The sequence below is a fragment of the Dermacentor andersoni genome, chromosome 1 (assembly GCF_023375885.2).
Source record: "Dermacentor andersoni chromosome 1, qqDerAnde1_hic_scaffold, whole genome shotgun sequence".
In the NCBI taxonomy this organism is placed as follows: Eukaryota; Metazoa; Arthropoda; class Arachnida; order Ixodida; family Ixodidae; genus Dermacentor; species Dermacentor andersoni.
In genome coordinates this window covers 43399323-43424864 of record NC_092814.1, presented here as the reverse complement: position 1 = coordinate 43424864, position 25542 = coordinate 43399323, and the positions used below count along the sequence as shown (strand labels likewise).

Sequence of the window (25542 nt, the reverse complement as noted above, 5' to 3'; positions counted from 1 at the left end):
ATGTGGGTAGTTCAATAATGCTTTCACACATGCACAAGTTGATGCTCTTACTTTCTGCAGCTTAATGAGTTTTGAACAATAGCATCCAGAAAACCAACTAAATGCGCTAAAAGTGCAACTGTCATGCCGTTAGCAGACAGCCACGAGTGTCATGATTCCGCCTCACCGTCGGCCAAGCACCTTCTTTTTTTTATTTTTTTATTTATTCAGCATTGATTTAAACACAGTGAAGGTCTTGGATGGCAAGGCTAAAGGCAGAACATCGTCTGCCTGACTAAGGCCCTGTCACTCATACATTACTCAACGGTAAGGTAGCATATCATAAAATATAGTATACGCACATATCTATAGCGTGGATTACACATACATAGCATACATTATAAACATACGTGCATTAAATACAAGAATCTTTGTACAACTTTCTGAGTAGAAACAGTTTAGGCCCAACAGAGTAATATGAATACAAAAAATATATATACAAGCACAATGTGAAACCGATTTAAAATAATTATACATAAAACACACAAGAAACCAATTAGCACAATGTCAATCGGAAAGGGAAAGCAAATATTTTTTCATGCTACTTTTAAAGCACTTTAATGATGTGAAGTTTTGCACGATAGTGATCGTGTTAGGATGTGCATTTACGAAGGATGGGACTAAGTATGCTAGTTGTTTCTACCGTAGTTGGTCCTGCAAAATGGAACTGTAGTATGGTCATGTCTGAAATTGTATTGGGTGTAACTTGAGAGGTAGTTTTCATAAAAAATGAGTGAATTTTCCTCGAGTTCGCCTCGTATGTATATAGCAAGCTTATGTTCGTATGGTTGATTAATTTTTAAAAATCCATGTTCCAAGAAAAAAGGTGCCGTGTGATCGCGGGGTCCAAGGTTTTCAACACAGCGAACTGCTTGTCAGTCAATCCAAGTTTGATTGGAATGTAGTCCCCCATACCAACAGGCAATAACTAAGATGAGACTGAATTAAAGCATAATACAGACAGCATTTCAACCAAGTAGGAACAAAGGGTCTAATCTTAAACAATATGCCTATTGACCTAGAAATACTAGAATGAATCTTTGTTACATGAGGTTTAAAACTCGGGTTCTCATCAAAAAGTACACCTAAAAATTTAAAAGCTGAAGACCGTTCGATTACACTACTATGGAATTTTACACAAAAAGCACAGTCATCAGGCCTATTTCTAGGCTTGAAAACCACATATTTAGCTTTAGTGACGTTTAGCTATAGCTGGTTCGCTGATAACCAAACTAAAAGTTGATCTAACCAATTATTAGCGGTCATTGCTAGCACACGTAGACTGTCACCTGAGAAAAACAAACTTGTGTCGTTGGCATACAAGACTATATCTGGAGTAAGCGGTATGTTTACAATATCGTTTACGTGTAGAATAAAGAACAGTGGACCCAGAATTGACCCTTGAGGGACACCGAGTATAATTTCTTTCTTTTGTGAACAAAACCCATTATAACACGCATATTGCTGTCTGGTAGTGAAATAATCTTAAATCAGTTTTAGGGCCACTTCGCGAACTCCGTAGTATGACAGTTTATTAAATAGGATGGTGTGTTCAATGGAGTCGAAAGCTTTTCTAATATCCAGGAAAAGACCAACCGTATATAGTTTGTTCTCAATGTTACTGAGGAGCTTTTGCCATTTCAGTAGATCTGTGTTCACGGAAGCCAAACTGTTAGTCCACAAGGGCGTGGTTTTTATCTAGAAATTTAGTTAGTCTGCACTTCAGGAGTCGTTCCAGCACTTTTGAGAAAAGAGGTATGGATATCGGTCTGTAATTATTTAAATCAGCGACAGAGCCTCCCTTATGCAATACAAACACTTGGGCAATTTTCATAGAATCGGGAAAAATGCCATTCACGAAAGCACTCTTACAGATATGGCATAATGGAGCCGAGACATCAGCAACAGATATGATTGGTGCTGCTTTTATGTCATCAGTCCCATTTGCAGTATCCTTTTTCAACGCCTTAAGAACGGAAAACACTTCCATTTCAGTGCAAGGTGATAGGAAGATAGAATTTGGAGGTCTTGTAGTTTAGAAATTTTTCTGATCCAGTAATGAACCACTAGAGTGCAATGACCCACCAGCAAGTAAAAAATGATCATTGAATTTATTAGCCAAGGAAGTTTCACAGTATTCAGTGTCATCAAACGTTACAGTATTCGGGTTTGTGTTATACTGGGTTCCTTTTAACCTGCGAACTGCATTCCATAATTTCTTTGGATTGTTTGATACCGTGGAAAACATATGTTCATAACCTGTTTCTAGCTTTTTTGAGGTCTGAAGTCAACTTGTTTCTTATTTTCTTGTATTCACTTAGTATAGCAAGATCCCTGTACCGAATAAATGTATCAAATAATTTGTCACGTTTCTGCATTCTATTATACATCTCTCGAGTTACCTCTGGCTTCCTAGCTTTCTTTTAGGTCCTTATTTATTGTAATGGGAAAGCAGCACCATAACACGACTTTATTGTCTGAATAAAGGTATCATACGAAATATTCGGATCATTTTCTCTATACACTTTAGACCAGTCTGTATTCTCTATCATCGAGTGAAAAGCACTCATATTCTCATCGTTAAAGTGGCGACAGAAAGAAAGCTGACATTGAAAACACCTTCTTTTGTTTTCATGTCGTGGCAAAAAACTAAATACTGGCAAATGATCGCTTAAATCAGAGGTGAGAATTCCCGAAAAAACATCATTTATATCGTGGTTCGTTATGCATATATCAATTAATGATTCAGAATCTGGCGTTATTCTGGTTGGTGAACAAAATGTGTTAGTGCAATTATAAGAATGTAGTACGTCAATGAATTGTTGAGTGTGAGCAGTAGGTAATAATAAGTTAATGTTCATATCGCCAACCAAAACAACCGGGAGACTCGGATCAGAGGCATATTCCAATATTTTGGTCATGAATGAAATCATCAAGATCACCTGAAGAGGGACAGTACAGTGATACAATTAGATATTTACAACATTTTACAGCAACACATTCATAGGAATCAGTAACGCACGAGAATTCAGACAGCAGCTCGTAGGACAGATAGTTTTTCAAATAAAGTGAAGTACCCCCACCACAGCGGTGTTTACGATAAACACCTTCACATTTATAACCATCAAAATTAATAATATCATCTGCACTTTTGAACTACGTCTCGGTAAAAGCAAGAACTTCGAATTTATGTTCTAGAGATTCCAAATAAGTTTCAGTTTCCATATATTTATTTTTCAGGCTCCTAGCATTTAAATGAAAGATCGATAGCTTGTTATCTTTTAGAAAAAATGAAGCATTTACGGCTGAAGTAAATAAAGAATTGTCATAGTAAGCTGATGCGCATGTCCCCGCCATGAAAAAAGAAAGTAATCTATAACGCCCAGAAGGCAGGAGAAAGTCAGCGTATCAGACTCAAATCAGCTTCGCATGCAATACGGATTGCGCGCTCGCCCTGAGCCCTGCGCACGAACAGTTTGCCATCCCTGTGCCAAGCGAATTCGTAAGGCTTTTCCTGATATCTTAGCTTCATTTCCCACAGAAGCTTCTTGTTTTCTGGCGTCAGATTATCAAGGAAGTAAACATTCGATTTCCTTGCTTTCGAATCACTCTTTTTTGTCATCCATTCATCCCGTGTGATACGGGATACAAAACGGACGAGCACTACAGGTTCTTTGCCTGGTTTAGGTAGAAGCCTATGCATACGTTCAACATCTGCTTGAGACAGTTCGGCAAGTTGCAGTGTTTTTGCTAAGTTGTTTACTTTGTCAAGCAGTAGTACTTCATTGTCACTGTGCAGAAGTCCGTGAATTTCCAAATTTTAGTGCCTATTATACTACTCAAGTTGGTTCATTTGCTGTAGTAGTGTAGGAATTTCTTCTTTGCCGTTGTTTGCCTCAGGCTCTTTGACCTTCTTTTTCAAAGCAGCTATCTCTGAAGAATGTGTTTTCATTGTAGCCAGCACTTGATCGTACACATCCGAGAAATGCTGCACAGTTTGCTCTAGTTTACCTACTGTGTGCTTCAGCAGCATGAGTTCAACTTTATTCATAATGGCAGGTAGTTGCATCAGCTACTTGTTAATTTCAGACAGCATCCATTCCACTCCTGAAGCTTGTTCGAGTTTCTCTTTTCACACGTCAGTGGCCATTCGGGCTGCTAATACAAAACACGTCTGACATTTCCAATTATTCTTCGTCGCGTCATCTTGTGCCTTAAACGCGGACTTGGTCACGCCTGAGCATGCGCCGAGGTGGTAACCAAAGCCGCATTCTGTGCACATAGGGTACGAGCCTGATTCTGGAAGGGTGTCATTGCAGTCTAGACAAAGTACAGACAGAGGTATTTCTAATAAAAAAAAAAGTGCATCAAAGTAACATTAGAAGCAGCAGCAGTGGTGGTGGCAGGGAGCAAGTAAGACTTCTACTAAAAGGTACAGTTGCCGCTCGCCACCACCACTGCAGAGCAAATGCCAATGCCTTATCAGGCCATGTCCTTGCTCAATTATAAAGTTAATTTCTCTAATTTGCATTATTGCTTGTTTAATTACTAGCTTGAGTTATTTTAGAATGTATACCTCTGATGAACCAATGCCAAAAAAATCGTTTTTATAATGCATCTTGCTATCCTTAAAGGGCCATGCACCAGGTCTGGCCAGTTTCAGCTGAGAAGCGCAGTGCATACTATGTGCACTAATGATCATGTCTGCTAAGTATTACATTCCTGCATGCCACAGAAAGAGCTTAAATTTCAAACTAAATGCTGTTTGCCCCTCTCCTCGCGGGTGCCGTACTCCCAGCCAGAAAGTCGACGTCAATTGTGCAAGTGCGCCTATACATGGTAGTGCTGTGACATCACTCATAATGACACGTGACTTCCAAGAATTACTCATGGCAACATCAGTTATTTCTTTAATCTGTTGCTTCAGTAGACCAATTAGTTTAGAGAAATAAAAACATACAAACTGGATGTCTGCATGTTTTTGTTTTGCTTCATACCATAGCAAGAGAGATGTACTTTCATTTCGTCTGCTTGTTCGCATATCGTGCAGTCGCTTGCACAGAGAATGAAACTGTCATTTCCTACCGTGTTCCAGCACTGCGATCATGCACTTTCATCCTCTCGCGCCTGCCTGAGTGTTCATAATTGGGGCACTGACTTGTACCCTTAATCAGGTGTTCTCATGCAGAGCACACAAAATTGTCCGCTGCGTGAAGCGAGATAAACGCAACAGCTTGCTTGCAAGACCCTCACAGAAAGTGCGCCACTCATAAAAATCGTAAGAGAGAGAAAAAAAAAAACTTAACCGAAAATTACGATACTCCCTAATGCGAAATTTGAGTTTAGCTCTATACGAGTTATCGTTTCACGATATATTGGCTTGCATGAATACCTAATCTGTCTCGTGCAGCACATTGAAACGGAGGGAAGTGTGGCACGACAGCCTTGCTGATCGGTAGATCGCGAGAGGCAGCGCGTGGGTGACGTGTGGCCATGATTCGCAGCAGCCGCCGCAGACAGACCTCTGCTCATGCAGTGCTTTGTTTTCATTTGTGGTATCAGTGGCATCATCGGTGAACAGACGACGTGCACTACTCTGGTGCCATCTGATAGCCATCGTCGTCGCACAGCCCATCTTGCGTGGCACTATGCTTTTCTGCTCATGTTCTTGCCATACCCTCCTCCTCCACTTTCTCTTCATGCGTCTACTGCACGCTCCTCAGAATTTCTCCTTGCACTCTCTTTGCTATCACAGTCTTTCATCCCCCGCTGCGCTCCGCATTTGCTCTTTCATCCTTCACTGTGCTAATTCGCTCAGTTACAAGGGACGCCGGTGCTCATCGAAGGAACGGGGGCCTAAGAGCGGCACTCTCAATAAAAAAAAACAATAAAAGGTGGGGCGCGTAACATATTCGTAATGCACTCCTTCGGCTCTGGTATGGGAGAATGCAGGCAAGGAATTTCACTCGTAGAGGCTAGATGGGGCAAGTGGAGAAAGTGTTATGTTGGCGGTGATGCTCGCCTCCTGAAATCATTGGTTCACGGCACTCCATATATTTATTTCTATCTCTGCTAGTAATGAACTAATTAAAAAGATTCCTGTGGTAGACCACTCCTTAGAGGGCACATAACTTCCAGCGTACTAGTAAAATTCCCTATGTGGCCTGATGTGGGGCCCTATAAGGAATTCTGAATGCATCTTCTGAAATGCCTTCTATATAAAGAATTTTGGTTGAATAAGGAACTCTAACCCAAATGACACTAATGTACTACACCACCGCATCTTGTAGCCCTTATTTCGGGCACAGGGAATGTGGCATTTCAGTGCTGTGCGCATCAGTCTGGTTGGTATTTTTAGCCATAAGGTTGTGCAGTGAAGCCCAGAAACTGCACATTCTTTAGAAAAGTGCTCTCAAAATATGTTCAGCAAACCTAGAAATTACCTCAGAGTGGAGCATTTCTCTGAAAAAAAGAATTGCAAAGGTGTTTTTTCTGTGTAATTTATGACTCTCTCTGCAGTATAAACAAGAGATAATACACAACATGACTTCATGACACTGCGGTCCTGATCTCCTATGTTGAGACCTATGACGAGACCTCTCAAAGCCATATCTCTCTTCTGAGTGGAAAAATAAAGTTCCTTCATTCAAGTCAGCTTTATGTGACAACACTGAACAAGTTGCTGAAATACATTATTTCTGCAATGAATGTGAGCCATTCATTCATTTGTAACTCTCTTCTGCTTTTCCTGCAGCCACTTGTTTATGAGGTGTGTCGAAAGACTTGTGACGATGGTATGGATGGAACACAGGTGTTTCCAGAGTTTCCTAACCTCATTGGTGATAAGTAAGTACTATTTTCTTGGCAGTAAAAGTTGTTGCTGCTTTGTCATGTTGCACCCCTCCCCCGCCTTTTCCATTTTTATTTTTTATTGTTTTCATTTTAAAAATTATTTGTTATTAATACTATATTTTAACACAAATTTATGTTGCTTACTTCGTGAACGGTGGTGATAAACAAGCTAAGAGCAGCGCCAATCAAGATAGAAATCAACTTCCGCCGCCCCTGCAAGAGAGTGCCGACAAAGAAAAATCACGTTTCGCGCGCCTCCATTGCGATCACGCGGTGGAACCGAAACCGCGTTGCTGCTGAGAGCGAGAATACCTCGCGAGCGGCAGTGATAAACAAGTTAAGAGCAGCGCCAATCAAGATAGAAATCAACTTCTGCCGCCCCTGCAAGAGAGTGCTGACAAAGAGAAAAATCAAGTTTCGCGCGCTTCTGTTGCGATCATGCGGCGGAACCGAAACCACGAAAGGGGTGTTGCCGCAGTCTGCTCGATGCGCTGAAGCTAGAAATCAGTTCTGTTTATCTTCGCAAGAAGGTAGCACAAATTTCAAACGCTTCTTGTAAGTCCTACGAGGTGGCAGCACCTACCAGTGGGCACGCATCGTCATTATGGCTCGAAATTTCAAACAAAGGGTCGAAACCGTACCCGTACAGCAAAGACCTTGCGGGACAGAAAACCGCCACCGTACATATACGGCAAAAACCTTCAAAGGGTTAAGAGGAAGCTTTAGCTCGGGTGCTCCTATCTAAATACATGTAAAAGGAGAATTAGTTTCTCTCTGCAACCACTGCACCAAATTTGACGAGGTTTGTTGCATTTAAAAGAAAAACTTGAAATCTAGTGACTGTTGGTTTGGAATTTTTGATTTAGATCGTAAATTTTTTATTAAAAATTGGCAAAATAAAAACTTTTTAGATAACGAAACTATTAAATTTACAACTCTGGTAACTCAGCAAGGAATAACGATATCACAATTCTTTGTATTGGATCTGATAGTACATCTAAAGCGGACAAAATTGATATGTTACACATGAATCTCAAAAAATTTAGTAATATGGAAATACAGAAAGAAGGGTAAAAAGGACACCGACCACTGAAAGAATACAAGAAAGGATGTTTTGGCTCCCCTGATGGGAGCCTTGTTCACAATGAATTTCATTGTGAACAAGGCTCCTGTCGGGGGAGCCGAACTGTCTTGTGTTCTTTCAGTGGTCGGTGTCCTTATTTTTACCCTTCTTCATGATGCCTCCCGACCAGCCGGGCTTCCGTCAAAACCTCGACTTCATGGAAATACAGCTTTTGCAGAACCCTTGTACACAACGTAACAAATTCACGTAAGATATAAAATGACATATTGAATTTGTCCGCTTTGAAGGATCTATCTAATGGATGCCCTCTACAGAACCGCGATATCTGTTCTTGATTCAGAGCTATTAATTTGTAAACTTCATGCTTCTATTTTTTTCAAACATCTGAATTTTTGAAAACCTTTTTAATGAAATTCAGGCCCTAAATTAAAATTCCGCTTGCAACAGTCACTAGAATTTAACTTTCTCTTTCAAATGCAACAAATTTTATTAGGACCGGTCCAGGGGTAATCTCAGAAAAACATTCTTGCATTTTACATGTATTTGAATAGGCTGTGTCTGAGTTGGGCCTGAGCTAAAGCTTCCTCCTAAGCTGTGTTAGTAAATTGCCTTTCCACAATAGCAAAAAAGCCGCTGTTACTGCGAGAAAATGCTTGGTAAGCCAGAAGAGACGCACGAAGAGAAGATCGGTGGCCATGCTGCCTTGATATTTTCGCACCAGCTTGCTGTGATGTCATGGATTTTGACATCTGCTCAGGCCTAGTTAAATATTTATTGGTAGGAATGGACTACATTCTACCTTGTTTAGGAGCTCTAATGTCATTTCTATGTGTTCTACCGTGAAACTATAACATGTAAGTCCGCGTTTGATTCGGGGTCGTGTTGCAATCTGGGAAATGCTGCCAAATGAAGCAGTGGTGTGTTAGGGGGTTTCCTCTGCCTCATGTTTAATTCAACCAATTTCATCGGTCCCGTCAGGATCAAATTAACGGAAGTCGACTAGAAAATTTTCGCTTGTCTGAGTATGTCTGAGTATGTATGCTTATGAGATGGTACAACCACAAACACGGGAGATGGAAAGAACGATGACATAGCTTTACCTGTGCCTGAAAATTCTCAAATTCTTCAATAAGGTACTATCTGCGGTCATTATAATGCTAACGTTGGAGTACGTGGCTTTTGTGCAACCTGCTTTTTTTTTTTTAGCTTGCTTGGAATGAATGTTTCTAAAATGCTTGCTATTGGTTGACGTTAATTTTTGTTGGAATTTGTGGAAGCAGTTTTAATAATGCTTGATAAATGGCTTCCAATTCTCTTGAACAGGCTCGTACTTGAATTTCTGTAAGTATGAATTAAAGAACATGGTTTGTTGTCCTTAATAATGCCCTCATTTTTGTGTGTCAATGCACGTGTTCCAGTGCTCACTTTCTTGCTTTGAAGAATCACTTTTTTTAGTGCAAAGTTATATGAACACCCAAATGATTTCTAACTCGTGAAATGTTCATGAAACCAAGCATGCAGTGTACTTGTCTGGCCAGTATGTAGTCGCTGAGATTAGCTGAAAAGGGCATTACTTTCAAGGTGTGCATCATTTGTGCTGCTTTGCTATTATGAGAATAATGTTGAGACAGTAACACAATGCTATCAAAATATGTGCATTGTACACAGCCACAAAAAGAACATAGGTGCATAGATTGCTTGCCAAAAGCCGCTGGCTGGGGATTATTCTTGCAGTTATACAGTTAACATGCAGTTATTCTTGCAGATATGCAATTTCCTTGTCTAATAAGTGAATAGATGTCAAAATTGTCAAGCTGACACACAAAGAAGTGCGCTTGACAATGGTAAAGGCCTCGATCTGGTGTGTGTGCTGATCTTTGTGCCTCTTGATGATGGTGACTTCCTTGAATTTTGGGCTTCACCCACATGACCGGCAATGCAAAGCCAGGTCGCTGCCGTACTTCTGTTTTACATTGTTGGCATGCTCCTGGAGAAATACCACATAATGAGAAATACTACAAATAAACTTTGTTTTTGTCATAAAATAGCAAAAATTCCGATGTACACAACCCACATCGTACTTAACACAGACAACACGTGCCTCATGCCAGCTCGTTTATTCTTTTGCTATGAAAATTGTGACACAGTGAGAAAGTAAACAAATAGAAATGGTGAACGCTCCCATGTAAACGCGGTAGGCCAATAGGTAAAAAATAGCGTACAGCGCGAAGGACAAGGACAGCGATAGAGGACATACACAGCGCTGACTTCCAACAATATTTTATTGTGTTGCCACATCGTGTGCATATATACAAGAAAGGGCATGCGCAGAAAATGTAAGACAGTCACATGGGATGTTCTAACAGCAAGTCACTGAACTAAGAGCATGGTCACCTGAAAAAAATAAAAACATTAAGCATTACGATTTCTATCAGTTTAGATACGTGACTTCACCCAGGGTCAACACGATAGAGGGGCACTAACGCAGATACTACCAAGTTTTCTGATGAAATCAGCTTCCACAATTTCCCGGGTGAGCTGTGAGCTGTGTCTCGCTAAAACTTCAGTCTTCAAAGAATGGCACGCAGCCACAGTCCCGGCAATGGATGCCCAAGTGGCCTTGTACAGTGCTGCGGACGTTGTTACAGTGCTCTCTTAGTCGATCGTTTAAGCACCTGTCTGTCTGTCCAACATATTCTGCGCATGCCCTTTCTTGTATACATACACACGATGTGGCAACGCAATAAAATATTGTTGGAAGTCAGCGCTGTGTATGTCGTCTATCGCTGTCCTTGTCCTTCGCGCTGTACGTTATTTTTGATCATGAATTACCAACTAGCCCAAGCAACCACCCTAGGCCAATAGGGACACAGTGGATGCTGGAAAGAAGATAGGAGGAGGAAAAATGGGGAAGTCTGTGCCAAGGCGGCATTTTTAAAAGTATGTTGCTGCTTTGTCAAGTTTGGAGAGCTTTAATGAGTAGCACTTAGGTGTATATTGACATCAATGCAACCTGTGTTGGACCTTTATGACATGCACAGAGAAGTTGTGACTGCTGTTATTGTGGGGCAATGTACACCTTGCCCGTGTATACGCATCTGGTCACTGATTCATATCCATTGCCGTGCCCTAGATAATTCATAGAAACATTGACTGGTTGGGCCATCTACTCAGAAGTTGCAGGTTTTGTTTTTATACAACAGATGGCATCACAATGTTTATCGACGGTTGATGTTCTCACATGTCTTGTTTTCTGACATGGCAGATGGGTGCAAAAAGCCTCTGCATTTTTTTAATCATGCAGAAATTCAAGAACTCTTTATAAAAAAAGTCTGATTCAGATGACTTTGATATTGATTGAGATGTCTTCAAGGAATGACGATAACGAAGAAACCTTCTTGCCTGAATAACACTAATTATCTTCATTAAGATTATTAATTCACATCAGTATATTTTAAAAAAATTATTTAAAATTTTTAATATATTCAGAAATGGTTGCCAATAAAGAGCATTTCAATTTAAAGCCTGCTGATGTGTTGCTTAAATAGAAGTTGAATTTGTTGCACTTTGAAAAAATTCCTGGCACCCAAAGGTTTATAAGGTCATAACATTTTTGTTTTTACATCACCGTAATAAAGAGAGTGATAATGTTTTATTGAATTTTTCTGCTGGTAGTTAATGGGTAGTTCAGCATCCTCTGTATGATACTTGTACCACAGTCGACTGTCGTTACAACAGGCCCTGATAATCCAACAAAAATGTCGTAGTAAACAGCTATGTGAAGTAAGGATATTAGTTTTATCGGCCGTATGAAGTTGTAAATATTCACATACTAACTAAATTAACAAGCTTGGTGTCGCGCATCCACGGGTAAACATGAACACATCTCGCTCGACGACCGCTGAAAGTTGCTGTCAAAACGTTGAATTGCGGTAGCAGCAGCTAGCGAATTGACCTTTGTTTTGTCTCTCGCTTCAATGCGAACTAAACGTCGAAAGCACAGCGCATGTGAAGCTACCGGCACTGGGCAGACTTTGCCCGCATCGCAGGTCGCTTTCAAGATACGGCGCCCCCACCGTAAACAGCAGCCGCCTGCATAGAACCACCCTCTCTCTCTCGCAAGTCAGATGTCAGCCCGTGTAGACACGGCAAAAGTCCTTTTTAAACGCCCAATTTTGACAAACATTGCCGCTAATTTCGTCCGCTTTAGCCCGTAGTCCGTTGTAGCGTGGTCCGTTAAAAGTGAACTTTGTTGCATTAATAAAATAGGTAGAGCAAACTAAGGTTCAAATGTTGTCCGTTATATCCGAAAGTCTGTTGTGTGCGGGTCCGTTGTAACGAGAGTAGACTATTACCGAGAGCTTGGTAACTGCCGTTGTTGATTACAGGTTGTAAATCCTCAGAGGCATTAGAGGAGCCCTGCAGTATCTTTTATGAAAGGTGTTTAATCTGTCCATATGGCAGGGTGCATCTCACTAATGTTTTTCCAACAAAATATTTTAGAATGTGTCTAGTATGAACGAAGTTATCGGCAGTCAGTTCCTGCTGCTGCTACATCTTTGTGGCCTTTTCTGACCTTTGAACTGCACTTGATAGTGCGCTGCCATGTCCATTGGGAAGGATGCCTGCCCTGCTCTATGCATCATTGTGCCAGGCTTTTCATTAGTTTGAGATATTGTGTGCCACACATTGTTACCATCTGGTGATAGAGAATGATGCAATTGTGCTGACAGTGTAGCTTCTGGGATTGTGTGGGATGACCCGCTGTGCTGGAGCCCAATCTCGGCAGCCATAGTATAAGCTGTAGCCTTTCAGATTGCACGGGCATGGGTTTTTCTGTGGCCGTTTCAATTGGCCTAAGAGAATGTAGCCATGGAAAGAGACATGGCCAACCTATCTTTATTACAGTGCTGGAAGTCGAGGGGTTGTTGCGCTAGTTCCGGCAGTGTGACACACACGACAAAAGCTGCGCTTGGTCAGAAAATATCTTGCATCACGTGTATCACGTTGAATAATAATCTTTTCACATGAAGACTGGCCTTTGTCAAGAATGATTTTTCCTAGTCTCCATGTTTAATTTAAGCAATTCCTTTACTGTGCAGGATTTGTACATATATGGTGTGCAGGATTGTATGTACAAGGTGAAAAAGTAATGTGAATTCAACACACAAATTACCTGTTCCTTCGGGAACAGCATGGAATCACAATAAATACGCATACACAATTTTCATACAAAAGAGGAAAAAGAGACGACAGACTTCAAAAAAAAAAATTCTTGCATTTTTAGATATCTCCTGGGGGCCCTCTAACTTTCTGATCTTAAAGAAAAAGATAAACCTGTCACTTTGATGCGTGTCACCAGAAATTAGGTGTCTTTCAATCTATAAAAGTAGAACTGTTGTCCTGACGCCTGCCCGTTCTCACAAAAATGCAACGGAACACGTTATTCTTGCTCGGCTTGCACCTGCCATGAAATTCCCCTGCCCCCTTTTTTCATTGTTTTTAGAATTGCTTTCACTTCTGCCATCATTCTTCTTTCTGCACCTTTTGCCTGCAAGTGTGTGTACATGTTTATTAGCTGTTACATCTTGACTCCGAAGGGACGGATAATTTTTTTGTTCTCATACTAGTACTCTGTACAGCTTGAACGTTGTACTATTTACAGGCTCTGTGCAGAGTTCTTCCTAGGGTTCATGGCTGAAGCGGTTATGTTTTTCAATTCTTTTTCTAATAATTAAATTTGCCAAGACATGCTTGCACACACACGTACATGCACACACACTTGGAGTAAGCCTGCATTCAAAAACAAGATTATTTCAACATTTCAGCCAGGGATTGGCCTTTATCAAAATTTTTTAATGAATGCTGGTCTCCGACCAATACATTAAAATAAATTAGTTGTATTTTTCAACATGAACGTAATTAAATCTTGATGCAGTTGCCAGAAACACTTTTCTTTTAATTATGTATACTTACATATTTATGTGTGTGTGTATGACACACACACATACCAGATGTTTCTTTTTATGCAGAACAATAAAAAAAAGACTGTCATATCTAGGCCCCTGTCATTTTTGCTGATAGGCTAGGCAACATGGCTAGGTGGACATTAACAGCAAAAAAATTTTCAACAGTAATTTTGCTAATTGACTAAAATAAGCTAATTATTTTTAAGTAACTTCAGGATACATGTTATTGCAAAATTGAAGCTGAGGAGTGGTGCAGTCATGCCTGCTTAGCAGAAATCGTAAGTCTAGCACCATTTTTCATATGCCACCTTAAAATGTGCTGCGAAATACATTTGCATAACAGTTTCCTAAAAGCGTCCCTTTAACAATTCAAGACAATCTTAACTGGAAGGCTGAGGCATATTTTGGCAGATGTTGGGGTTTAATTATTTTTATGTAAGTTTAATTACAATTTGATTTTATTAATATCAGGGCTATTGAGGTGTTTGTAGAGAAGTTGCTGAACGTTCAAAAATAAACATTTGCTTATATGAGCAGGTATTATATAAGGCGTCATTAGTGCAGGTAAATGTTTATTGGCAGTAAGCACATATTTAAACTGGGACATGTGTTTTCATGTTGTTGTTTCTGCTGTACAGTCTACACCTACATTGCAACTCACTACAACTACATCACTAGGTTAATGAGCCTACAGGAATTTCGGTGCAAGGTGAGCAACTGGCCGTTAATGATGCCGAGGATGAAGGACTGTTCAGTGTTAGTCATGTGTTTGTGCATATCACTTCTGTAAGCGTTGTTGTCTGGAAATTGGTGGCCATGCATTTTAGTTTGTACCCAAGTTAACTACTTTTCATCTCGTGTGCGCAGGCTCGTCGGTGGTTTTCTAACCCTGAGCAACGAGTACTGCTTTGTTGTGGAAGATGAGGCAGGGGTGTGTGGCTATGCATTGGCTGCACTTGATGCCCAACAATTCAACAAGAAGCTGGAAGTGGCCTGGAAGCCCGAACTGTGCATTAAGTATCCTGCACCCATTAAGGAGCCTGCAGAGATGCTTAGCCCTGCTGAGGTGGGACATGTTATGTTGGCTGCTGTTCAGTGTGTGTGTGCATACATGCATGTGCCTGTATGTGCGCTGCTATGTCCTGCAACTTATGATAGTCACATAGAAGTGCAACATATTTTTTTGCTTGGGAAGTATCTGGCTTTTTTGCCATAATACAGTAGAACCTTGTTCATGTGCTTTCCAAAAAAATGCGAGAACAAACTAACTGGCAATCGTACAATCCGAAGACACTAAAAAAAATCAAGTCTCAACTGTAGTAGTAATGTGCAACTGGCTGAACTGCGTAATGTGAAGAATTGTGCAAATTGTGCAGCATGAGACACCAGTTTGTGCTGAGCTGGTGGGGCTCGAGCGGCCCTAGACGTGCATTATCGTTTTTTCAGCTTCAGCAAGCGTACATACGCGCTCCTTGACTCCTGCAAGAGTCAGTAGCTTCTTTCAGCAGGGAATGCTTTGCCGGAATGTTTTGACATGCCCACATGGCACGAACCGTTGCAGCACGAGACGCCGACGCGCGTCCAGCTGGTGAGGCTCGAGCGATCTGAAATGCACATCGTCATTTCCTATTAGGCAGTATTTGAAGGCATCGATGGGAAACCAAAACGAAGTCGAGCTGATAGGCGATGGTGGAATACAGTGGAAACGATGCCACCAGAGTGAAACTTGACTCACTTCGTGCCGCGTGCAGCAGGGAACGGCGGCATATTTGAGTTATCGCCTATTAAAAGCAGGCAGTAGGCTTCCAAGGGCACTATACCTCATGTGCTATAAAATAGATAGTTGAAGATGCTTATAGCAATAGGGCTGGCAGCAATAGCTGTTAATGCAGCGTGCAACAACCCACAAGGAGATTTGGTGGTACTGTAATAGGAAACTGAGTGCGCGCCGGAATTTTTACACGAAATGGGCATGTAAGTATTGTAGGGAAGCTGCTGCGTTGGGCAGGTGCTGTTTGTGATCGCATATGCCTTGTTTACATGAGATCAGGCGCCTAGAAAACGTGTAACACGATCACAGTTTAGTGATGTACTGACGTTGGGGCCGAAACATTGCATTTTGTGGGAACGTATGTACCGGTAAAAATAAAGTAACTGTATTGAGTCATTTTTTGTGTTCTTGGTCACAAATGTCTGAGCCAGGAAATCTCACAAGGTTCTACTGTAATTATATTTAGTATGGGGAAAGGTTCTTTACTCAATGCAAATACATTCCTAGTACAATATATTTTCTTAGGAGCTTCATATTATGCCATCCAGTAACATTTTAAATGCAAGATCTAAAAATGAAATGTCAGTTAAGCAAATATCTGCTTGCCATCATGATAACCTTTTATAGCCACTCGTCTTATAAAATCCTCCGTGCCACTGTTGCCAAATCTGCTGTTCTCAGTATACAATGACATGTTGCTCTCAATGTCTTTCTCAACTTAACTCACTGTGCTACCAGGCCACATTTAACTGAGGAATTTGAATGGCAGACTGTTTCCCAGTCTGCTGTTCGCAGTGTGCCATAATGTGTTGTTCTCAATGTCTTTCGACCTAACGCATGATGACACTAGACCACATTTGAATATGAAGAGGCTTACAGTCATGGTGTGTGCTCTTAAATAAATCTTGTAAAACATTTTGTTAGTTACAGGGCTGGGTGGATGGTTCCTTGGTAGTGAGGTGAAAGGGACTGAGGGTGATTAGATTGTAAAAGCATTTATTATGTTCGAGAACACAGTTATTTTTTGCCACTCATCATGCACCTGATTTCAGTCATGTGTGCTTTCGATAGTATATGGTAGTGATACAGCGACGTTAACTGATTTTATGTAGTTTATGTGTCAAGCCTTTCAATATTTGTCTGCCATTTGTAGCTATGCAGCAAAATCTCTTCATTGACTGGAGGCACCTTTGAGTCATGAAGGTGTTCTTATGAGGGCTTGCACTAGTACTTAAAGAAGCTTCTCTAGGAACATGAAAGAAAGTAATAATTTGCTATCTTTAGTACATTTACTGAGAGTTTAAAAAATAAATCTGACATATAAAATATGCACCTGGCTCCTCGTTCCAAACTTTTGCAAGTCAAACCACGCAAAAAAATTATTGCGCAGATTTATTAGCACCAATACTAGCCATAGCCCATGCTATGCAAGAAAGCAGTAGCCTCACAAATGTGAGGCTACTGCTTGAAAACCAGGCATGCACTTGAGAACCAGTCCAAGGACGACGTGCTGTGCAGGGGGATGCGCTAGAGGCAAGATGTTTACTTTCCCACTGCACTCGTTAAAGCACTGTCCTCATGGCACATGGGCGCATAGTTGTTTGTTATATTTTTATATATAATGAGCTTTCTTTAACATGTGCAAAAAAAGGGGTTGCAAAAAATTTTTAAATTGGTGTTTTCTAAGTCTCTCCACCTAATCTTGACATGTCTGCTGTAAATATAGCAATTAAAAAGTTAGTTATAATCATTACAAATTAATGAAGGACACAAAATACAACTCTTCTTCAGGTGGCTGCTAACGACGTAATTAGTTCGTCCACATAAAGGTCTTCCATTTTTTTTTAACTTGGTGCATGATAGCTAGGACACCCTGTATATATATCAATCAATCAGCTTATTTTCCACTCAAGGAGTTGAGGGCCAGGAAGTAAAAGCTCTACAGAGCTTGACAAGGCTTCCTAACCCCTGTACAATTCAGCAGCAAAGTACATTTCGCGTGTCAGCAAAGTAGTAAATGCTCAGCAGCACAGTACATTTTCAGTTGTAGCACGCACCTCTCTTGCAAACGGAACATTTTAAAATGGAAAAAATGAAAAGAAAAACGTCATGCATTTGTGCAAATTGAATGCATATTTAAGTGAACAAAGAAACGCAACCGAAATAGTTCTTGTACAAAACGAGATTAAATACAAAAAAGAAAAAAGATCGGATGCAAAAGAGTGTTCTATATTATGGACGAAGTTCAGACCTGCTACATGACGTAACGTCAATACCATTCTGCGCTATATGATTTAAAACAAGGGCAGTGTAGTTCTTTACACTTGGGCACCATAATTTGTGCGAGGTGTTCTTTGTTTTCTCTTAAACTTTTTCATGTCCTGTAGAGGATATATTGAAGCATAATCAGTTAATTTTGCTGTATCAGTCAGGGCTGAAATATTTTTTGCTTCATATTTGTCTCAGTTACCCTAATTTTAGAGGAATTAAGAACCAAAAAAGTTGCGTAGTGGTATGATCTCAGGCTATGTTGTAGATTATGCATACATTTTTCTTTTTTTTTTCTTTTAGAAATGTATGTGTGGCAGTGCCCCGTACAAGTTTGCAGTAATACAAGTGTGAAATGGAAAAAGCTTTAAAAAGCAGAAATTTATATTAATAGGCAGAATATGATTATTGCTATGAGACGATAAAACGAGAGGTGGCTAAGCAAACATGGGTGACATGCACATCCCACTGCAACTTCTCTGTGAACCAAACACCGATTGTGTTAAAAGCTGGCACAATTTCTTTGTTATTGGAATAAAAACAGATTCAGAACACAGTACACATTTACCCTTCAGGTGGAAGATCATAGCTTTTGTTTTGCGACCAACGCTCAAGCATCACAAGCACTTCATTAGCTTCAGGGTGTCTACCAACCGGGAAAACCGGGAATTCTCAGGTATTTTGAGTAGTCTGGGAAAACTCAGGAAAAACTCAGAGAATTTGTGCCTCTATCAGGGAAAATTAGCTATAATTTTATCGATAGGGTTGAAAGTCGCGGTAATGCTGGCTCGAGTAACAGACTGGAATCGTAATGAATCGTCTTTGACAGCCTGTCGACGGCTGGAGGAGCTGCCAGTGTACAGTCAATGACCGAATTTCCGGATTCCCAATAATTTGGCCGGCTTCGTGGCACCACCACGTACCCCTAGAGTCAATGTATCAGAACGTCTGAAATTTCGAACGCAAGAACTCTTTGCCGTTCGATTTTTCGGACATTTTGCTGTGACCGCAGGTCCGAAACGGCATTAATTAAAGCCACCACCACTGCCATTTTGATTACCTCGCCGCCTCAAACCGGCGCTCTCGCACGCAGATCCACTGACAGCCATACCCACCACTGCGGAAATGCTAGGCCTAGCTGCTTCGACGTTTGCTATGAAGCTTCTTGCCATTGGGTGCTGTGTTTTTTATTGAAAGAATTTGCTACTTTCAGCAATGGCACGGACACTGCCTTTGTGGTCCTCGCGGTTGGCTTTGAAGCTTGGAAAGCACGGTGCGTTGCATAATTCTGGTTCCCAAAAGTTAGCTTCGCTTCTGTACAGGAATGTTACTTAGTGAATCATATGCAAAAGTATTGCGGTGAAGCATAAGCGTGGGAAGGGGCTATTGCTGCGGGACACAGTATGTATTCCTTAATTATACACGCGTGCACACGGTATTTCCTGTCACAGTACGAGCACCGATATGCCTAATACGGGTACAGACAGGCCTTCAAAGCATTTTCGAATGTGCCTGTGGCGGTTTGAGGCCTTAAGGGCAGTAAATGACATGCATTTATTTTTTCGAACTGCCCGATTTTTCGGCCATTTTCGCGGCCCCTAGGGAGTTCAAAAAATCGCACGTGGATTGTGCAACTGACCAAGAAGATGCTTGAAATGGTCCGTGGGGCAAAGGAGTGGTGGAAGGAGGACAAGGACAGAAAGGACCTATGCGTTAAGGAACGAACGGGAAAGGAAGCGTGCTGCCGCCATTTTGAAGGAGCTTGAGTTCAAGAAACAGTGTTGGCTGGTGCCGAGTAGCAGGTGTCTCTTATCCAAACCAAAATAAACTCTTTAAAGCAGTGAAACACAACACTGAAGAGTCGTGCACGGGCTGAGAGTGTGTCAGGACAGTTGCAGTTGACTTAAGAGCTGTTGAGAGAGAATCTCAATTGGGACAAAGTTCGGGCCTCATACCACTGAGCTTGCTATCAGTTGATAGAAATAGCTCATACTCGAAAATATTTGCTTCTGTATACATCTCCTTTTAATTCATATTTGAGAATGTCAGACTCGATTTGCAATTTTTTTCGAAGACACTTTATTTGCTAGGAATTTTACTAACCCCTCCCTTCTATTCTCTTTTTGAATAACATAAACACTACTCCTTAGTATTTAAATTGGATTAAGTCGTTTCTTTTTTAAAAATGTTTTCATCTGGCTACTAAAGAGTGACAGCATCAGGCAATATGGTTTCAGCCCGTCTTGACATAAAATATAGTTCTGCATCACTCAGGGAATTTTGCAAAGGCACTTGGGGAGAACCAGGAAAACTCTGGGAATTTGGAAATGTCGACTTGGTGGACACCTTGAGCTTTTCGTCGGGATCCTTACTGGCAAAAAATACTGTACAGGAGTGTTGGCATATATAGTCAACGACCGATTTTTCGGACCCTCTAGGTAACGTAAAAACATCCGAAAATTCAGGCAGTCCGAAAAAATGAATGTATGCAAAAAAAAACGCACCCTTTTTATTTTTTTTCTCAGATCTAGAGGTAAAGGGTGAAGTAACAGGCTTCCGAAACCCTGCCACAGCATCAGTGAAGTGGCTATAAAAAGAGGCGTTCAAAAACTCTGTATGCAGCCGACTGCCAGTTTATTATGTACATGTGCATCATCGGGCAGCCGGTGTTATTGCTGCAGCGGCTTGAAGAACTTGTTGATTGTTGTTTTGACGGCGTTCCGGTTGCATGCGATCATAGCCGCCTCGATCTGAGCAAGGGTCATGTCAGCACTGTACACCGATGAAAGAGTCAACCGTGCTCGCATCAACTCGGCGCTTGTAGGTGGCGCAGGCATTGGCTCCTCATTTTCAACATCGGAGTCTTCTGAATCCCCCACAACCCGACGGACTATTTCCTCGTCAGTCAGTTCTGCGCGGAAGTCGAGCTCGTTGTCAGCGTCGACAAACTGTTCAAAAGTTATTTCCGTGGGTATGGAAACCCCAGCAGAGCGGAGGTCGTTGATCACGTCGTCCGACGGTACTGCTTTCCGCGCTTCGATGCCATCGGCGAGGACGACGAAGACGGAGTGGGCGCCATCGAAGGCAAGCGAAATCCTCAAGTTGCGAACAGTGGAGTTCGCTGACGAGCGTCGAAGCACCTAGGCCTAGCGTTGCAGAGCACACTTGACACAACAAACAACCACACACCACGCTAGCCAAAATGTGGCCTGCGCAAACAAACAAACAAAATGGCGCCGCTCCGGAAACTCCGCTGGAGGCGGAAGTGTGGATGGATGGATGGATGGATGGATGAATGAATGGATGGATGGCGGCTATACCCTTTGTAACGGGCGGCGGCTGGCGCCACCTAGCCTTTTGCTCCCCCTCCTATTTTATTATTTTTTTCCTTTCTTTATATCCTCTTTTCCTTAAACTAGTTTTCACTCCCCTCCTCCTCCCAAAATAACTATCTAAAAAAGTAGAGGAAACATTATCTCCCCGTATTATCTCTCCCTTGACTTCCTCCACCAATCCTCTAGCCTCCCCTTCGTTACTGCCACTCTTTTCTCGTCTATTTGCCCTCGTTTCCCGGGAAAACCTAATGCCCCTTCCATATCTGCCACTGTTCCCTCTGCCAGGGTCGGGCGAAGGTCTGTGCATCTCGGCACTATATGCTCAGTGGTCTCCATTTCGGCTCCGCAAGCTGTGCACCGAAGGTCCACGTCTTCAAATTTAGCCCTGTATGTTTTCGTTCTCAAAACCCCCGTCCTAGCTTCGAATAACAGTGAGCTGCCCTGCGAGTTATCAAATAAGAGCTCTCTCTTAATCTCCTGTTTTTGTGACCTATACATTGATAGCGCTGGCTTTCCGAGCATTCTTTCTTCCCACATTTTTCTTTCAGTCTCCTTCACCTCCTTTCCCACACTAGAACCACGTTGGACCCCCTCCCTCAGCTGTAGGTATCTATTCCTCAGCTTCCTCGTTCTGAGTGTCCACTTTGTGTTCAAACTTTTCATGTACAGATATTTGTACACTTTTCCTGCCCACCTTTTTTCCTCCAGTGTGGCGATGAACATAGCCAGCGTGGCCAGACCAAATCGGTGTGTGACGACTAGATTCGGCTAGTTGTGGTTCAAAGCGGTGATATGCTTCGGCTGCAAGTGGATTTCCTTCTCAAGGGCGCTGCGCGAGGAGCCAAAAGACCTTCCGTCCGTCAAAAAGTCCGGAAAATTGGACGGCGGGGGGTTCGAGCGTCCGAAACTTCAGATGTCCTTATACATTGATTCTATAGGGCTCGTGGAGGTGCCACAAAGACGTCCGAAATATCAGGCATGTCCGAAAATTTGGGCATCCGAAAATTCAGTCGTTGACTGTATAGCATAAAAGGCATCAGAGTAACAACACAACTAAAATTGGGTTTTCTGTACCCACCCACCCATCCTTTCCATTACCCAATCATCAGGTGACCTTTTCACCCTTAGCTTTACCCTCGCTAAATGGCAAAGACAATATCACATCTTTCAGGAACTATTGACGATGAAACATTTATGACATCATCAATATATAAATTGAATAAAAGAAGCCCCAGCATGCTTCCCTGTGGTACCCGTGTCATAATCTGTAGCATTTGTGATGGATGTCTATTGACACTAACTTACTGATAGCGATGTGACAAATAAGAACCTATGGGTTCAAGAGCATGGGCCTTCAAGAGTTTGGACCTTGGCAAAAAGTATGTGATGACCCAGGCTGTTGAAAGCCTTCTTAAAATCAACGGAGAGGGCTAATACTATCTTTTTCTCCTTTAAAAGTTTTAAGAATTAATTTTTTTATTTGCAAGAAGTGGAGTTTCCATAGATCTTTTTTCTTTTTTTCTGAAACCATGTTGAAGTGACATTACAGAATTGTCGCTCCACAGAACGAGAATGGCAAGATAAAATAATCTTTTCAGGGTTCTTAGAGAAAACAAGAAATAAAGGTATCATTCTGCAAAACAAGAGGAGTTGTGTAATAGAAGTTTGGTAACCCTCAATCAAAATCTGAAGTTTAACCAAATGCTGAATTTTAATAATCTTCTATGCCTGTATCCGTCATGTAATATCATGTCTTCGTCTCTATTAGTTAAAATTTTCGTACTTCATGGGTCTTGTAATACAACATGAAAGCCCTTCCCAATTACCTGCCTTATTCATGTGCCATACGCACCTTAACAGTCAACACACCACCCTGACAAAAAATAATTGCTACTAAAATGCTAATTTTGCCGTCGGAAAGCTTAGTGGGCCTGTAAAAATTCTTGGTTTGACTGCTCGTTGTGACCATCTGCGTTTTAAGAAGTTCCAAGATATAACATGCCTTCAAAGAGCTAAATCAGGTTTTGCTCCTAAAAAAGCCCAGCAAACTTTATGAAGTACACCATCATAGCATTTGAGACTATAGCATGGTTCAGAAAACTCTCGTGATGTGGTTAGCCAATGGGTACCAAAAATCAATGGATTTAGTTAGTTGATTACTTTCTTTTGTGTGTGTTGATTGGTTAAAGTGTGTACAATTCTGTCCAGTAAAGACATTGATTGCAAGTTCTATGGTTTCAGGAAGCAGCATAGCATTTCACTGCTTTAGCCATTTCCACACATGTTGGACTTCATGATTAGCTACTCGGAGCCATTTCAGGTGCCAACTATATGAGCATAAATTATGTGAAAAAGGCAGCCTGTCTGTGTTATATATTTTTACATTGTACATAACTTGCCCGGTCTTCGATGTCAGAGAAAGTCTAACATCTTTTCTCGTTTTTACTATTCTGCTGTGTTACTGTTGTAGTAATATGGGTGGCACGGTTAAATTTAGAATAGCAAACCTCTTTTAAACATGGAGGTGTTGGTGGCATTTTTGTGTTTATTTGCATTATATCATACGTAAAACAACTCTAGATTGATCTTTCTTTGTAGAACCTTGAAATCATGTGAATGCTATAACAACAGGGCATAATTTATCTTCTCCAGGAAATAATGAACAGCTTCCATTCAAGGGCTGTCAAAGTCCCAGACATTGTATACAAGCATCATCCATCACGTGTGACCATGAGTATGCTGCCCTCAATCATGGATTCTAGCGTGTCCAAGCGTTTGCTGGCTTGTGTGCTGGCTGCACTGAAAGCAAATGGTGAGTCTGAAGTTATCATTTTGTTGGTTTAGTCAGCTTCTATGTTCTGACAAGTTCTGAAATGTGTTGCCCTTAAACCATAGAATGCCATGTGAGAGATGCTCAGCATCAATTCGCAGTGATGCTTTCAATGTGTGGTAGTGTGCTTCACCACAACCTAGGGCATTAGCATAAACAGTAGAACCACATTGATACGTTCCCATTACGTATGTTTTCCCAGTGCCAATGTTCACAATCGAGAAATAGAGTTAAGCTATTTTTTACCGATTCATATATTCCCGGAAAACAAAATTTTTCAGCACCAATGTTCAGTACGTCGCCAAACTGTGATTGTATGATATGTTTTCTGGCTGCTAGATCCCATGTAAACAAAAAAAATAGGTGAGGCACGTACAATTGAGAACATTATATAGCTGTCCGTCGTGGCAGCTTCACTGCAATGCCCGCCCATCTCGCATGGAAATGCCGGCGTGCACTCAGTTTCTCATTTCGGTACCAGCAAATCTCTGGGGTCGTCACACATGGCATTCACAGCTATCACCGCCAATCCTATTGCAATAAGCACCTTTACCTATCTGTTTCACAGCGCGTGGTGCCATTGGAAGCGTAGCGCATGCCTCTAATTGGCAGTAACCGAAACGCACTGCCGTTCCCTGCTGCAGACTGCGATCCTATACGTTTTCCGGCTGCTAGATGCCATGTGAACAAGAAAAGGCTCGAGGCACATGCAATATAGAACAGTACATAGCCGCTCGTCTCAGATGAAAACGACGACGCGCACACCTATTGAAATAAGCATTTTCACCTAATTCTTATACAGCGTGTGGTGCGTAGTGCCATTAGTAGCCTACTGAACGCTTTTAGTAGGCGATAGTCCAAACATGCCGCCGTTCCCTGCTGCAGGCGGCGCGTTGTGGGCATCACGTTTCGCTTCGGTGACATCCAGTATCACTCTCTTAAAGGGACCCTGAAACAATTTTGACGGTTTTCTCCAAACGTACTGAGTCGTTAGAGTAGGTCCTCCTGATCATTAATTGATGCATCTAAGTGCTCCGCGTAAAGCATGTAATTTATTATAAGGTTTTTAAAATGCACATCGCTGCCGATCGCAGCACACTGCTCGGCGGAATTCTAAGCCACCCCTACCCATATGGCGCAAATCACCCCGATGACGTCAGTGGGGCAGGCTATCCGATTGGCTGACCAGGGCGCGTGATCGATAATTTTTCCAACTTTATGGTAAACAAATGATGTTCGTAATAGTTGGAATGTTATTTAATTTGTTTTTATAAAAAGAAAGTAACTTAAAGGGAATGCACAAGAACAATTTTTCAGTACACTTAAGCCCTTCCGGCATACAGCAAGTGTCGTCTGCTTGTGTTACAACGTGCTCCGTCTTTGACGAGAGCTCC

The 25542-nt window shown here is 41.6% G+C and overlaps 1 protein-coding gene across 4 annotated transcripts in view; it reads left to right on the top strand.

Moving 5' to 3' along the window:
• The window catches only part of Oga (O-GlcNAcase), a 114065-nt gene that overhangs the window by 55335 nt on the left and 33188 nt on the right, over positions 1-25542 (top strand). For 2 of the 4 annotated variants that reach the window (XM_055061406.2, XM_055061405.2), the window contains 4 exons: positions 6794-6885; positions 9299-9316; positions 14812-15010; positions 23971-24130. In XM_055061406.2, coding sequence (XP_054917381.1) covers positions 6794-6885; positions 9299-9316; positions 14812-15010; positions 23971-24130 — 469 coding nt within the window. The remainder of the gene's footprint in view (positions 1-6793; positions 6886-9298; positions 9317-14811; positions 15011-23970; positions 24131-25542) is intronic. The other 2 variants (XM_050193239.3, XM_050193238.3) reach the window with 1 other exon arrangement.